Below are 14,007 nucleotides of genomic sequence, written 5' to 3'. Positions count from 1 at the left end.
ACATTTTTTCTTTAGACAATAAGTTGACAGCTGCTTTAAGATAAATGACAAATGTGATCTCTACAATAACTTTTAAACTGTTGGTGTTAAGTTTACTTTCAGAAGAACATTTGGAAGTTTAATTACTGTTCTGTGAACAGTAGTAAAGAAACTGATAGAGTTTTGTAATAGGTATTGGGAAGAAGGTCAAAAGGACAATTACTCATACCTGCATTTCAATAAGTTTTATTGAAAGGTACATTCTTTAATGAATATTGAGACAATGTTACTTCTGCTAAGAATGTCAGAGTGCATCTTCAGCAGTTGCATTCAACTTGCACAGCATGTCCTATCCTTTGCTTCCCTTTCACCAGTTAGCAGTGGTAATTACATACAGCATACCTATCTGCATAGTCAAGGCTAGTAACATTCATCTACAAGTTCATAGTAGAATTTTTCCCTCCTTAAGTTGTTCACTACTTAGCAGTAATTTAAAGTGCTCTGTAGGAAGTCTGACTATGCTTTTACTACATTAGAAGGAAGGTGGAGTGTCTTCCCCCAAATCAATGTTTGTGTACCAGCCCCACATTTTATTTAAATTATTCACAGTTCTTTTCTCCCACTGCCCAAATTAGTTAAGAGTGCATACAGGAGTTCTTAATGATTGAACAATAAGAGGTTCCCATGCAATGCAATGTGGAGCATTCAGAGGTCACTGCCTACATCCCAGCTTCAGGCATTCATTTCATGAACTACAACACTGCAGCTTTACTTGCTCTTAGGCATCCCCTTTCTGAACATCTTTAGAGGATACTACCTCATGTTTGATCATCCTCTACTGCTGAAGAGCTAGCACTGACACACAAGGTTTAGGTCTTTCAGTGACAAACCAGGAATGAAGTAGCAGAGCCAATTCAGAACTCAAAATTAGAGGTATAGATGCAGTTTCCTACTTGGGCAACTTACATTATGGTGGTACTTGCACAATTTCTATTGAGGGCATGCAAACTGCATCTGTGTAATAATCAGAATTTGTCCTTGTCTATAAGTGACCCTAGGGAAAAAAAGCTATTGTCAGGCTCTGTAACTGACTTTAGACAGAAATAGCCAAGTAGTAGTTTTACTGACATTGCAAACTGATATAGGGTGCAGTTTGCTTGGTAAGCCATGCTTCCAATCTCCACCATTCAAAGTTCACAAAATTATACTTTTCACAAAAATGAGGGTAGAAGGATAGCCAAGTTCAATAATGATGCAGAGTAACAACTGCAGGCTTTCCCAGCATTTCTGTCTGGTTTGTATTTTATCATCTTAGCCAGAGTTGTTAACTCTGCACTGGAGGTGAAGTAAATGGACTGCACTGCATCAAAGGACCAATGCCTTGTGCAGGAGGACATGGCTACTCAAACAAACAAAAAAAACCACACACCATGTCACAGAATACAAAACATTTGACTTAGGTAACTGCATCCCAGAGACTATTCAGTGTAGTATCAGGGAGGTATCCCCGAGACAATTTGGTAGCCTCAGCGGTTCTGAAGCATATTATGCCTCCTATGTTTCACGTACAAGTTTTAGGAGGTGGAGAATCAAATTGCATGAAGTAATCCAACTAAACAGCCACAGATGCAGTAAGCCAAAGTTAAACACTAGCTGTTTTATCAGTTAACTACCAAGTTGTCGGAGGCTATTCACTACTATAAAACAGCATTATGATACTTCACTGTTACATATGTATATTTCATTCATCCTTCAGGAATTGTTTACTACTTATTACTCCTGTAGTCAGCACCAATACAACTGCATTTGCTGGAAAGATCTATTAAAGAAACCTTCTGGATGTTTCAGTTTTCCAAGAGTTGAACTTCAGATGCTAGAACAGCTGCTATGTTTTAGGCTTCAGTTTTCAATTCCACAGCTGAATTCTGTAAACCAGCCTTCAGGACAGTCATCTTTCCATTTTAAGATTCCTGTGCAGACAGACAGTACAAGAGACATTAAGTTAACTAAACAGCTGTTACTACAAATGTCTATGTGCTGTACAAATAGAGTACAGTAAGACAATTTCTGCCCTGAAAGTAGAAAGAGGATGGGGTAGGCAAAAAAGGATATTCTGGGGAAGAGACAGTTAATGGCTGTCCCCTCCACCTCCCCAAAAAACACAGCAACTCAGCAGTGAAAGTTAATTGGGTAATAGGCTAAAACAATAATGAACTTGTGTCCTGCTTAGACTCCCCACCCCAGAAATTTATTTCAGGCCTTTAAAGTTTGTTTCAGCAAGACTAGTTTATCATACATTGGTTAGATACAGGCAGTGTTCCAATAAAGTGTTTAAAAAACAGCTTGTTTAGTCAATGCACAGGACAAAGTTAGAGGCTAGTTTTGCCAAATAGTTTAAACATGGTTAAGCTTAATGTAGCTATTCTAGAACCTCAGAGTTATAACCTCAGGAATGGAGGTTGTTCGTAACTCTGAACAAAGTGTTATGGTTGTTCTTTCAAAAGTTCACAACTGAACATTAACTTAGAGCTTTGAAACTTTATGCAGAAGAAAAATGCTGCTTTTAACTATCTTAAATTAAGTGAAACAAGCACAGAACAGTTTCCTAACCTTGTCAAAATTGTTTTTGTTTTTAAAACAAAAAAAAAAAACACCCCAACACTGTCTTGTTTTTAGCAGTTTACATTTAACAGTTCTGTACTGTACAATATTTGCTTTTTTCCAATCTCTGCTGCCTGACTGCATACCTTCAGGTCCAAATGAAGCATGGGATTGATCCGTTTGTAACTCCGGTGTTTATAACTGAATGTCTACTGTAGAGCCTTTGGAAGTGTGAGGGGAACCAATGTCTTAACACATTAAATACCCAATCAACTGAAGTAGTATGTATTTTTGTTGGAAAAAAAAAAAAAAAAACATTGTTTGACATCAGCTTTGTAGACTTCTATGACAAATCTCAGAATCTGTATTGCATGGCCTGTATGCATGTTAGGAACATTGTCCTAGGACTTCAGGACAGCCAGAAACTTGTTACAGGTAAGCCAATTTCAGTAACTTGGTGTCTGGAGGAGGAGCTAACCAACCTTCACTTTAATTTTTGGTGCACTGATTGACACATTGGACTTGCTGCTCAAGTATAGATACTCTTCTTCCTTTCCGTTTTTCCTTGCAAGCATCAGAACATGAAGCAGGTTAACAACTTGGCATCTGTGTCACATCCCACCACTTGCTCTACTCACCTAGCTGTGCTCCAGATTCAGTGAGTGAGATTCAAGTAGCGGACACCACAGTATGGGAAAGAACTGGTACTCTGCTTACAGGAGACATTAGGAGGGTTGCCAGTTTGTATTTTCAGACTCAGGCATTAGTGTTGATGCACCTAAAGGTCAGCAGAATGTGTCCAAGAATTGACAGGCCACTTGGAATGTTTTGATTAAATTGAAGAGTTGCTTTGTTTGGCAACAAAGTTGAATATCTAGGCTGTGCCTAGGGGGCTGAAGAAACCTCCTCCAGTCTAGTAAGCATGAAGGAAGTTTTAGTGGTTTAAGGATTCCTGTTTGTGCACAAATCTAAGTTGAAAGCAGCAAAAGAAAGTTACCCGTTATGAGCCAGTCTCTGGGATTGTGGGGAGGTGTGAGATTCTGTAGTAGCTATGCTTCAGCTGCCGTGCTGTACGTCCTGACACAATCCACTTCAGCTTCTGAACATTTGGTTTTGAACACTTGCTTGATGAGTATTCTGCAAGGCACTTTAATACCAGCTCCTTCCAGAAAGTTAGGTCTCTGCTATTTGTCTGAATGAAGAAAGGTTGAAGCTAGAATTAGGCACTCGTTTCCCAGTTGTAATCCACCCTCACCACCTACAAGGTGTGCTAAATTAAGAAAGGCCTTGTACCACATGCCAATTGGGGGAGGTGTGACAGGGACAAGCATGGGCACCAATGGAGTCCCGAAGGCCCTTAGTTCTAAGAGGTTCCTCTGACTTCCACTGAAGGAGCCTTGCTGCTCCCCCCTACACTACCCCTGACCTGGAGACTAGTATCAGTGTACCCCAGCACATACAAGTTTTTTTTATCCTCAATCAAGGGTCAACCAGAACCAGCCTCCATTTCCTATGCTATTGCAGCCTCTGCAACTGTTTAAGTTGAAACATTGCTCTTTAAAAAAAGAAAAAGAAAAAAAAAAAAAACCTACACAAGCTTAGACAAAATACTCCACATTACTTTTGTAATTTACTGTGCACCTCCAACAGAAAGGACTATTTGTTCCTTATGAATAAGTTTCACAATAGTTCCACAGAATGACACTATATAAATTGTGGATTACAGTAATAGTCAAGTTGAGCAGAAACCTGATTTGTCAGTCTTCCTTCACCGTTTATTTACATCATGGTTACTGTGAGGAACTGTTGTGCCCTTTCATCCCCTATGAGCCAGTCACATGAATGCTGCATAAGAGTTACAAGCAAGTTTTTCAAAACTCTCCATCGGGGAGAAAAAAGTCAACTCCAATTTATCAGTTCAAGTAAAGAATTATTCCAGTTTTAACAGTAGCAAACTAGAATCCTTTCTTTGGAGGAGGCTTCAAGACAAGCAGAATTATGTTCAACAACTTAAATTTGTTCAGAGGCTCTACACTTAGTTGTTGTTAGGGTCATTTCCCCCCCCGACCTACCTTGGAATGTATTTGAAGGCATTCTATTGCCTCCTTCAATTCTAGGAGTTTCTTTTCTTCGATCTCTAGTGCCAATATAGATAATGCCAAAACAGAAGGCTAAGGGGAACAGAAAGTAAATGTTAATACTGACAGCTGAGCCTGTTAAGCTTCAGTAAACTCAGTGCACTTATGGTATTAGAAACCACTTACTTTTGCTTTAGAGAACATGACTCTGCAGTGACATGCCTTAAGCTGGGCTTCAAGTCTCTCAAAATTAAGATGCTTTCTCCTGTAAGAGAATGGCATTAAGAGTTTAGTTAGTTGTAGAGAGCATGCAATTTTCTTTTTCAGTATATAAAATCAGATCAAGACTGCAACAGCCTTAGAAATTTGCTGAGTGTTTAAATACAAGATTACTCAGACATTCTCTTGTACACAGTTTAAGGGCTCTATTAGTTCCAGAAGAATGATGGGCTTCTTTTAAAGTCAGAGGTGTTAGGTATGTCTACACTTAAACCACTACAGCAGCGCTGCTGCAATTCAGTGTATACAGTAATCTATGCCAGTCACAGGGGTTCTCCTGTCAGCGTAGGTAATCCACCTCCCCATTTCTGCTGTTGACCTAATACTTTCTACACTAGGGGTTAGGTTTGCATAGCTACATTCAGGGTGTAGAGTTTTCACACCTGAGAGTACGCCAACTTAAGTTCCCAGTGTAGACTGCACTAGGACTCAGTTTCTGTACTATAAAATTAAGTGTTGCAGCTTAATGTGCTATTTCTTTGTTTTATGCCTAGATATTTTTCTATATACATTTGCAAGATTGCTTTAACTTTGTCGTCAACCATGTTGTCAGTTTTGACTTTATATCCCTGGTTGTTCTGACCCAGCTAAGGTGTATTATAGATTTGATGTGCTTACAATATTTGTTGACCAAGCAAGTTTTGATCTTGGAATAACCAAGGACATTCATAAACCAGTTCTCTTTTCAAAGAAGACGTTTTGAAAGACTATCTGCCAGACACTACTGCTGCTTGATCAGCAATGTATTAACCTGCATCTGTTCAGCAAGGCTGTTTCCCTGATCTAAAACTGTGCTCTGGGTCATTTTTATTTTAGCTGTAAACAACGTTGTCACTGAAGTAGGAAAAAGCTCTGTTCATCAGAGCACAATATCAATCCACAGGAATTCATATCAGCCACTTTTTACCTGTTTGTAACTGTTTACATTCTCACTTTTGATTTAAAATTGTATACATTAAACTAGTTTACTTGAGCGATTTTCCCCACCAGCCCTTTCCAGTGGGCAGTGAAGCTTCAAAGTCATGGTGAAATAGTTGTTTTACCTTTCACAAGGTAAATTCTCATGGATGAGCAAGTGATAGAGTTGTAGAAACTGAAAGGCAGTTGTAGCTTTGACTCTCCAGTATAGCTTCTCTAACACAATTTTCTCCATTCTCATCATGTCAGATACAGTGAACCTATACTGGCTTATTCGAATTAAGTCAGTGGCTAAGGGAATGTTTCTTTCTTCTTCTTCTGTTGCTTTCACAGCCAGGTAGAAGCAGCTTAGTCCAACACAGCCTAAGTGTTTAGGCTGCACCTAAAAGAGAGATCAAGTTTCTTATTGTAATGAAAGCATTTTATAGTAAGTCAGAAAAAACATGTATTCAGCTAAATTAGATGTCAGGCTCTTTTTAAGACAAGCTCTGCAGGTAGCAATCATTTTGCATACTGTAATTTGACCATCCGCATCCATACACCATGATATCAGATGCCCAAAATTACTTCTCACTCTGCCTTATATAAGAAGTTCTTTGGAGGAAAAGTAATGAATAATCTAACTTTAGTGCACATTTCTTTCAAAACACTGAAAGAAACTGGCATGTGCTCAAGAAGCGAGGGTGTTTAGTCCTTTTTTAATCTGATGGGGTTGGAATATGCATGGTCTCCAACTGTGGTATGCTTAAGTTGCCTTAAGACTGAATTGGAACATTTTGAATCGCTTACTTTTGATTATTATACAAGTATCTTTGAGTACTTTTATTGCTGATAGCATACACAATGGCATAATGAGATCCTCTGGTCACTCTGCAATTATAGGAGTACTCTTCAGTCCCCAAAACTATTGAAACACTCAGTGCTGACCTACATCTGAAGTCTGTTGAGGACCTGGCATTTGGACAAGGACCTTACAGATCTAGAATAGTAAAATAAAATATAGCTTATAGGAATGTACATCTTATATTGAAAGGAATAAGAAAGCCCGTGTACAAAGGAGTAAGAGTAGTTTATTGTTTAAGACTAACCAAAGAGGTGAAACTGATATTTCTGCACAAATTGAGATATAGGCCTCATCTACACTCGAAAATTAAGTAGGCTTAACTATATTACTAAGGGGTGTGAAAAATTCCCCCTGCCCCAGCCAAAAGACACCATAGTTAAACTGACCTAACCCTGGTGTAGACAAGCCCAGAGGCTGTGTCTTCACTTGGAATAAAGGTGTTCTTAACTAGAGTTAAAATCTTATTGAAGACAAGCTCTTGAAGACAAGCCTATGTAGTTTTCCACACAAGTTCATAGATACTAAGATCAGAAGGGACCATTCTGATCATCTAGTCCGACCTCCTGCACAGCGCAGGCCACAGAATCTCACCCACCCACTCCTATGAAAAACCTCACCCATGTCTAAGCTATTGAAGTCCTTAAATCATGGTTCAAAGACTTCAAGGAGCAGAGAAGCCTCCCTCAAGTCAACCATGCCCCATGCTACAGAGGAAGGCGAAAAACCTCCAGAGCCTCTCCAATCTGCCCTGGAGGAAAATTCCTTCCCGACCCCAAATATGGCAATCAGCTAAACCCTGAGCATATGGGCAAGATTCACCAGCCAGATACTACAGAAAATTCTTTCCTGGGTAACTCAGATCCCCTCCATCTAATATCCCATCTCAGGGGATTTGGCCTATTTACCCTGAATATTTAAAGATCAATTACTTACCAAAATCCCATTATCCCATCATACCATCTCCTCCATAAACTTATCGAGTAGACTCTTAAAGCCAGATCTTTTGCCCCCACTGCTTCCCTTGGAAGGTTATTCCAAAACTTCACTCCTCTGATGGTTAAAAACCTTCGTCTGATTTCAAGTCTAAACTTCCTGGTGGCCAGTTTATACCCATTTGTTCTTGTGTCCACATTGGTGCTGAGCTTAAATAATTCCTCTCCCTCTCCTATATTTATCCCTCTGATATATTTAGAGAGAGCAATCATATCTCCCCTCAACCTTCTTTTAGTTAGGCTAAACAAGCCAAGCTCCTTAAGTCTCCTTTCATAAGACAAGTTTTCCATTCCTCGGATCATCCTAGTAGCCCTTCTCTGTACCTGCTCCAGTTTGAATTCATCCTTTTTGAACATGGGAGACCAGAACTGCACACAGTATTCTAGGTGACGTCTCACCAGTGCCTTGTATAATGGTACTAAAACCTCCTTATCCCTACTGGAAATGCCTCTCCTGATGCATCCCAAAACCGCATTAGCTTTTTTCATAGCCATATCACATAGGATGACTATGAGCTGCCAATGATCAACCAATACTCCAAGGTCCTTCTCCTCTTCCATTACTTCTAATTGATGCGTCCCCAACTTATAACTAAAATTCTTGTTATTAATCCCTAAATGCATAACCTTACACTTCTCACTATTAAATTTCATCCTATTACTATTACTCCAGTTTACAAGGTCATCCAGATCCTCCTGTATAATATCCCGATCCTTCTCCGAATTGGCAATACCTCCCAGCTTTGTATCATCTGCAAACTTTATTAGCACACTCCCACTTTTTGTGCCAAGGTCAGTAATAAAAAGATTAAATAAGATTGGTCCCAAAACCGATCCCTGATGAACTCCACTGGTAACCTCCCTCCAACCTGACAGTTCCCCTTTCAGTAGGGCCCGTTGCAGTCTCCCCTTTAACCAATTCCTTTTAGGTGGTTACGTTAAAGGCTATAAAGCCTAGCTAATATTTTTTTTTCTTAATTAAGTGAAGGCAAGGCCATAGAAAATTAGTGCATTAGAGCTTATGTTTCCAAAGCATACCTTCATTTTTGACAGAAACCGGTCTAAGAAATTCACAGCTAAAGAAAATGTTTCTGTATTGAAGCCAAAGAATTGAGTTAAGCTGAGGAGATCTTTTACTTCAAAGTCTCGCAACCTTGCAGTCATTCGGAGGCCATTGTCATGAGCAGTTTCAATTAGTCTCAGGCCAGAAGCCTTTGGCTGATATCTTAACTCTTGTTCCAACAGAGCATTGAGCTGGTATAGCAATTCCTGAGCTTCAGTTGTTACAAGCATTTCAATCATCTGTAATGAGAGACAAATACTGAATGCAAGACGCTACTACCAAAAGTCCCAAAACGTCTTTATGGTATGCTGGGGAGTTACAGATTTGCCCCAACCTCAATCAGTGGCCAAGATGCTCTTTCAAGTACACAAAAGCTCTTCAACATTCCCCAGGAGGCCAGAATTACATCCCAACATTAGCTAGCTCTACTTAGCTTTATAAAGACTCTCTCCCTCCATTGTTCTAGTCAGACATTGTCTGCTGTTATATTTCTGGACTTTTGATTTTTATTATTTATGGATTTGGGTGGCCTTGTGCCATGGCCAGCAAGCAGCCTTCCCCTTGAGTTCACTCCCTGAGACGCCCACGTTATACAGGAACCTGGGCTGGCATTTTATGTATGCCAGGAACCCAAACTCGAGTTCAGAAGCATTCCGGAGAGAGCGAGAAGGGGCAGCACTTTGCAGACAGCTGAGCCGGAGCGCCGACTGAAGAGCACAGACACACGGCACACGCGTCAGCTGCCCGAGCCCCTCCAGTCACTCGGCACCTCCCCCTCCCCGGGGACATGCCTGGGCTTGTCCGCCCCGCCGGGGAGAAAGGGGACTCTAGACCCCGAGACACGCTCTTCGTGCGGGCGGGGGCTTCAAGTCCTCCCCCTCGCAGCAACCGCAGCCCCAAGCCGCACCACCACAGACCGGCTGGGTCATGGGGAAGAGAACCGACCGCCCAGCCTGCAGCCCCTGGTCCCCCCAAGCGCCCTGCCCAAGACCGGATCCTCCCACCTCCCCCAGCCCAAACCCACAAACGATCGATGCCCCCAGCCAAGCCCGCACACGACATCCCCCCGCCGACCCCTTACCGTGTGACGGGGGCAGGCGCCGGGTCCTGCTCGGGGCCGCGGGCACCTCACGGAGAACGACTTATCAAACGTTACTTAAAACCCCCAGAGCGGTTACAAGGAAACACCCGCGCGACACCCCCACTGCTGCTGCGGCGGCGGCGCCGGCCCCTTCCCACCCTCCGACCCCAGCCCTTATGTAGCGAGGGAAGGGCGAGTCCCGCCCCTACTCGCCTCCGGTTGGCTGCTTCGGGGCCGATCCACCAGCCAGTCGGCCAATCAAGACGCTGACTGAGAGGGAGGGCGAGGCTGGAGTTTACCGGCCTCTGAAGAAGCCTCGGAGGCCGGGTAGCGGGGGCCTCAACGGTCCGAAGCGCCGCCTGCCGTGGGCGGGAGGGAGCAGAGGCAGCTCCTAGCACCGTAGGACTGTCAGACTGAGGCCTGATGAAGTCACCAGTGGCACCTTGCTTCCCTCCCGCCCGGAGGCCCTGGCTTCTGGGCGCTTTTCTGCTCGGGCTGTGCCCTGGGTCAAATGGCCCACAAGCCATCACGGGCCCTGGAGGGCTAGAATCCGAATCTTTCCAGCACCACCAAATAAGTCTCCTGGCTCCTCTTTGTGCGTGTTTTTAAGTCCCATAAGCTTTCCCCAATCTAGATACCATTTGACAGAGGGATTCTTTCCGCTGGCACCTTTTACATGTTTCTCCAGCTACCCAACAGATGAATGAAGCCAGAGCATCAGCTTGTAGGGTCCTGATGTTTCCGGCTTCTCTTCCAGAAAACTTTAGAGTTAAATTGTTGAACTCACACTGTTTGGTTTTAAATTTAAATTTTCCTCAGGTATTTGCTTTTGAAGGTATTTAGACATCTGTCTATAACTTTGGTGGATTTCCCGCTTGCCCATCTGAATGTCAAGGTAGAAACAACATCTCAGTTGAAGCTTATTTTATCTTTTAATGAAAGCTGCGTTTCTCACCTAATTATATAGCTCTGGGAGCTGGGACTTTAGGAAAAAAAAACCCAATCAAATAATGAGAGAGTCAGGCTGAAATGACGAATGTGGGCAACACAGCAAGCTCGCCTGGCTACATCTAAGCAATACTGTATTATGAGTAGGCTTGGCAGAATACATTTTAAAAAATAATTTAAAAAGGATAATACTGATTTATTTTTAAGCTTTTTAAAAATTTTATCTATTTAAATTTTCATATTTGTGCAAAATCATGGGTGTTTTAAGCATAGTTTTCTATTTTTATCTATTTATATTTTCACAGTTATGGAAAATTATGGGAGGGATCAGACAGTTATTTAATGATAGTAGACACTGAGATTCAAAAGTTAAAGCTTTATAGACCATTAAAACAAACACATCAAACTATACAAAGTAAATATCGTTAAATCAACAAATCATACCTATTTTTACTATTTATTTGTGAGTTCATTGGTAACAAGCCTAATCTGAAAGTCTAAATCACTTAATTTTGACTCTTATAAATTCTCAAGCTGCATTTTTCTTACTTTATCTATCTGTACATTTCTGTTATTACCTTGGAATTTTTTTTCCATTGGTTTGTGTGCATATGGCACAATCAATGTTTACCAACATTTATCAACAAAGATCTAATTCTTCCAAGCCTAGCTATGAAGCATCTTGGCCAGGCTATGTCCAAATAGCAGTATGTTACAAGGTGGCACCACTCAGCCATGTCCTACCACTTTCATGACTGGAGGCATATAGTGTCGCTTACTCTCAAAGTTTTACTGCAAGTCTCATGCTATTTGGCTGTGTTTTTAAAGCCCTAGTTCCTAGAATAATGTGAATGTTTGAAAATCTCAGCTGTCACAAAAACAAAAAACAAGTTTATAACCCCCAGGTTTGCAAAGCAATGTTTAAGTGTACCCCAAAGGTCAAAATACAGAAGGCTGATAAAAGGACCCTACATTTATTTATTAAATCTCATTAATTTTAAAACCAATTTTATGACTTTTGAGGGCCTAACTCATGCTTGTTGAATGCTTGGGACTGAGAGTACTGAGGCAACCTTGGCTGATTTTGTCCAAATGCTATCGTGCTATGAGACAACCTCACTTAGTCATTCTAAAGCACCACCATTCAAGAGGCAACCTGGTCCAACCATATCCAAATGCCTCCTCTTCATCAGGTGACTTGGCCTGGTAGTATCAAAGTGCCATCACATCAAAATTCAATTTTGTTCAATTGTTACCACACTAGGTCATTACAGTTGCAAATTATGGACTTGTAAACTGCAAAGTATATATAGTACAATATCATTTTGAAAGCAAGTATTTATAATGACAGAAATTTTTATGTCCCAGCTCTGCCCTAAGACACAGTTAAAGCTGTTTGGCAAACAGATTGATCTACCATGAAAAGAGATTCCATAGTGAAGTTATAACCTTCAGGATTTATTCCATGCATTTCATTTGTTAACCAGTGTTTACACACTGCCTTTCAGAATATTTAAAAAGTGACTACAACTTGCTGTTAGACACACAAACCAACTCACATGCAATATAAACAAATGACAAACAGTCCCCTGCCGACCTTCTCCTTCAAAAGAAAACTGGCGGCTATATTTTTGTAGTGTATTTGCTTTAATGTCCATTGTTTGTAAAACTGTCCTAGGAAACAAAATGTCTCTTCCTACAGATTGTTCTTTTATATTTGGCAAACATTACTTGTGTACAATGTTTCTTAGTGATTTAATAATATTTATCTGTTATTTAGATTGATTAATTTGTTGAGAAGTATTTTGAGATCTTTGGGTAACAAGCATTATAAGTGCAAATTATTATTATTTATTATTACTAACAGTAACAAAATTGGAACAGAGACCAAGTTGATTCCACTGTATGTTACTTATGACTTCCTTTCACTAATAAAAATATTTTTCATTTATACAGGGCAGTTGTAACAATTCTTCTAATCATATAATTTTTGATAGGTATCCATGCCCCATCTGTGATGTTGTTCTATTTAAAAGTCTGTATTATACCACATCCTTCTCCTAATCCCCACCTTCTTTTTGTCCAATGAGCTGTCTGTATGGCTCCTGCAGTCCCTCCATTCCCCTAGATGGGATTCTTAGACTCATGTACATTTATGGCACTGTTCCACTATGGGCCTATCATATTAAAGGACCCCCAATTTATTTTACAAACTATGGGCCAAATTTTGAAGTTTCTAATTGTGTAAAACTCCTATTGGTTTCAACAGAAATTTTACACAATTGAGAGATGCAGAATTTGGCCCAATATGTGTTATGCTAATAAATATGCTTCATAAATTATTTGGATAATGGCATAGAATGTACACATATAAAGTTTGTGGATGATACCAAGATGGGAGGGGATGAAAGCACTTTGGAGGAGAGGATTAGAATTCAAAATGATCTTGACAAACTGGAGAAATGGTCTGAAATAAACAGGATGAAATTCAATAAGGACAAATATAAAGTACTAATTTAGGAAGGAATAATCAATTGCACATATACAAAATGTGAAATGACTGCTTAAGAAGGAATACTGCAGAAAAGTATTTGGGAGTCAGAGTGGATCATAAACTGATAAATTGTTTCCCTTAACTACAAAGGAACTAAAATGTGCATTAGGAAGTGTTAGTCGTTGTCAAGGTTCCTTCCCCACTCTGAACTCTAGGGTACAGATGTGGGGACCTGCATGAAAACCCCATAAGCTTATTTTTACCAGCTTAGGTTAAAACTTCCCCAAGGTACAAACTATTTTACCTTTTGCCCTTGGACTTTATTGCTGCCACCACCAACCATCTAACAGATATATAACAGGGAAAGAGCCCGCTTGGAAAGGTCTTTCCCCCCCAAATCCTCCCCAAACCCTACACCCCCTTTCTTGGGGAAGGCTTGATAAAAATCCTCACCTGTTTGCATAGGTGACCACAGACCCAAACCCTTGGATCTTAAGAACAATGAAAAAGCAATCAGGTTCTTAAAAGAAGAATTTTAATTGAAGAAAAAAAGTAAAATAATCACCTCTGTAAAATCAGGATGGTAAATACCTTACAGGGTAATTAGATTCAAAACATAGAGAATCCCTCTAGGCAAAACTTTAAGTTACAAAAAGACACAAAACCAGGAATATACATTCCATTCAGCACAGCTATTTTATCAGTCATTTAAACAAAACAGAATCTAACA

General features: G+C 40.5%; 1 protein-coding gene across 2 annotated transcripts; it reads right to left on the bottom strand.

Moving 5' to 3' along the window:
- Positions 1-209: 209 nt before the first annotated feature.
- On the bottom strand, positions 210-10,041 carry CCNG1 (cyclin G1). Of its 2 annotated transcripts, XR_006283146.1 has the most exons (8): positions 9,836-10,010; positions 8,730-8,993; positions 5,981-6,237; positions 4,845-4,923; positions 4,653-4,751; positions 3,578-3,772; positions 3,219-3,358; positions 210-1,949 (listed from the first exon to the last, which is right to left on the bottom strand). XR_006283146.1 is itself a non-coding variant. In XM_038414430.2 (7 exons), exons 2-6 carry the CDS (start codon positions 8,991-8,993, stop codon positions 3,581-3,583), a joined length of 891 nt encoding a protein of 296 aa, XP_038270358.1. In that variant the 5' UTR covers positions 9,836-10,041; the 3' UTR covers positions 210-1,949; positions 3,578-3,580. The 2 variants fall into 2 exon arrangements, 1 of the variants encoding a protein (XP_038270358.1); XM_038414430.2 differs by lacking the exon at positions 3,219-3,358 and having other exon boundaries at positions 9,836-10,041.
- Between the last annotated feature and the right edge of the window lie 3,966 nt (positions 10,042-14,007).

This window comes from Dermochelys coriacea, chromosome 8 (genome assembly GCF_009764565.3).
Source record: "Dermochelys coriacea isolate rDerCor1 chromosome 8, rDerCor1.pri.v4, whole genome shotgun sequence".
Classification (NCBI taxonomy): domain Eukaryota; kingdom Metazoa; phylum Chordata; order Testudines; family Dermochelyidae; genus Dermochelys; species Dermochelys coriacea.
The sequence above is the reverse complement of the archived record's forward strand: the minus strand, read 5'-3'. Positions and strand labels throughout refer to the sequence as shown.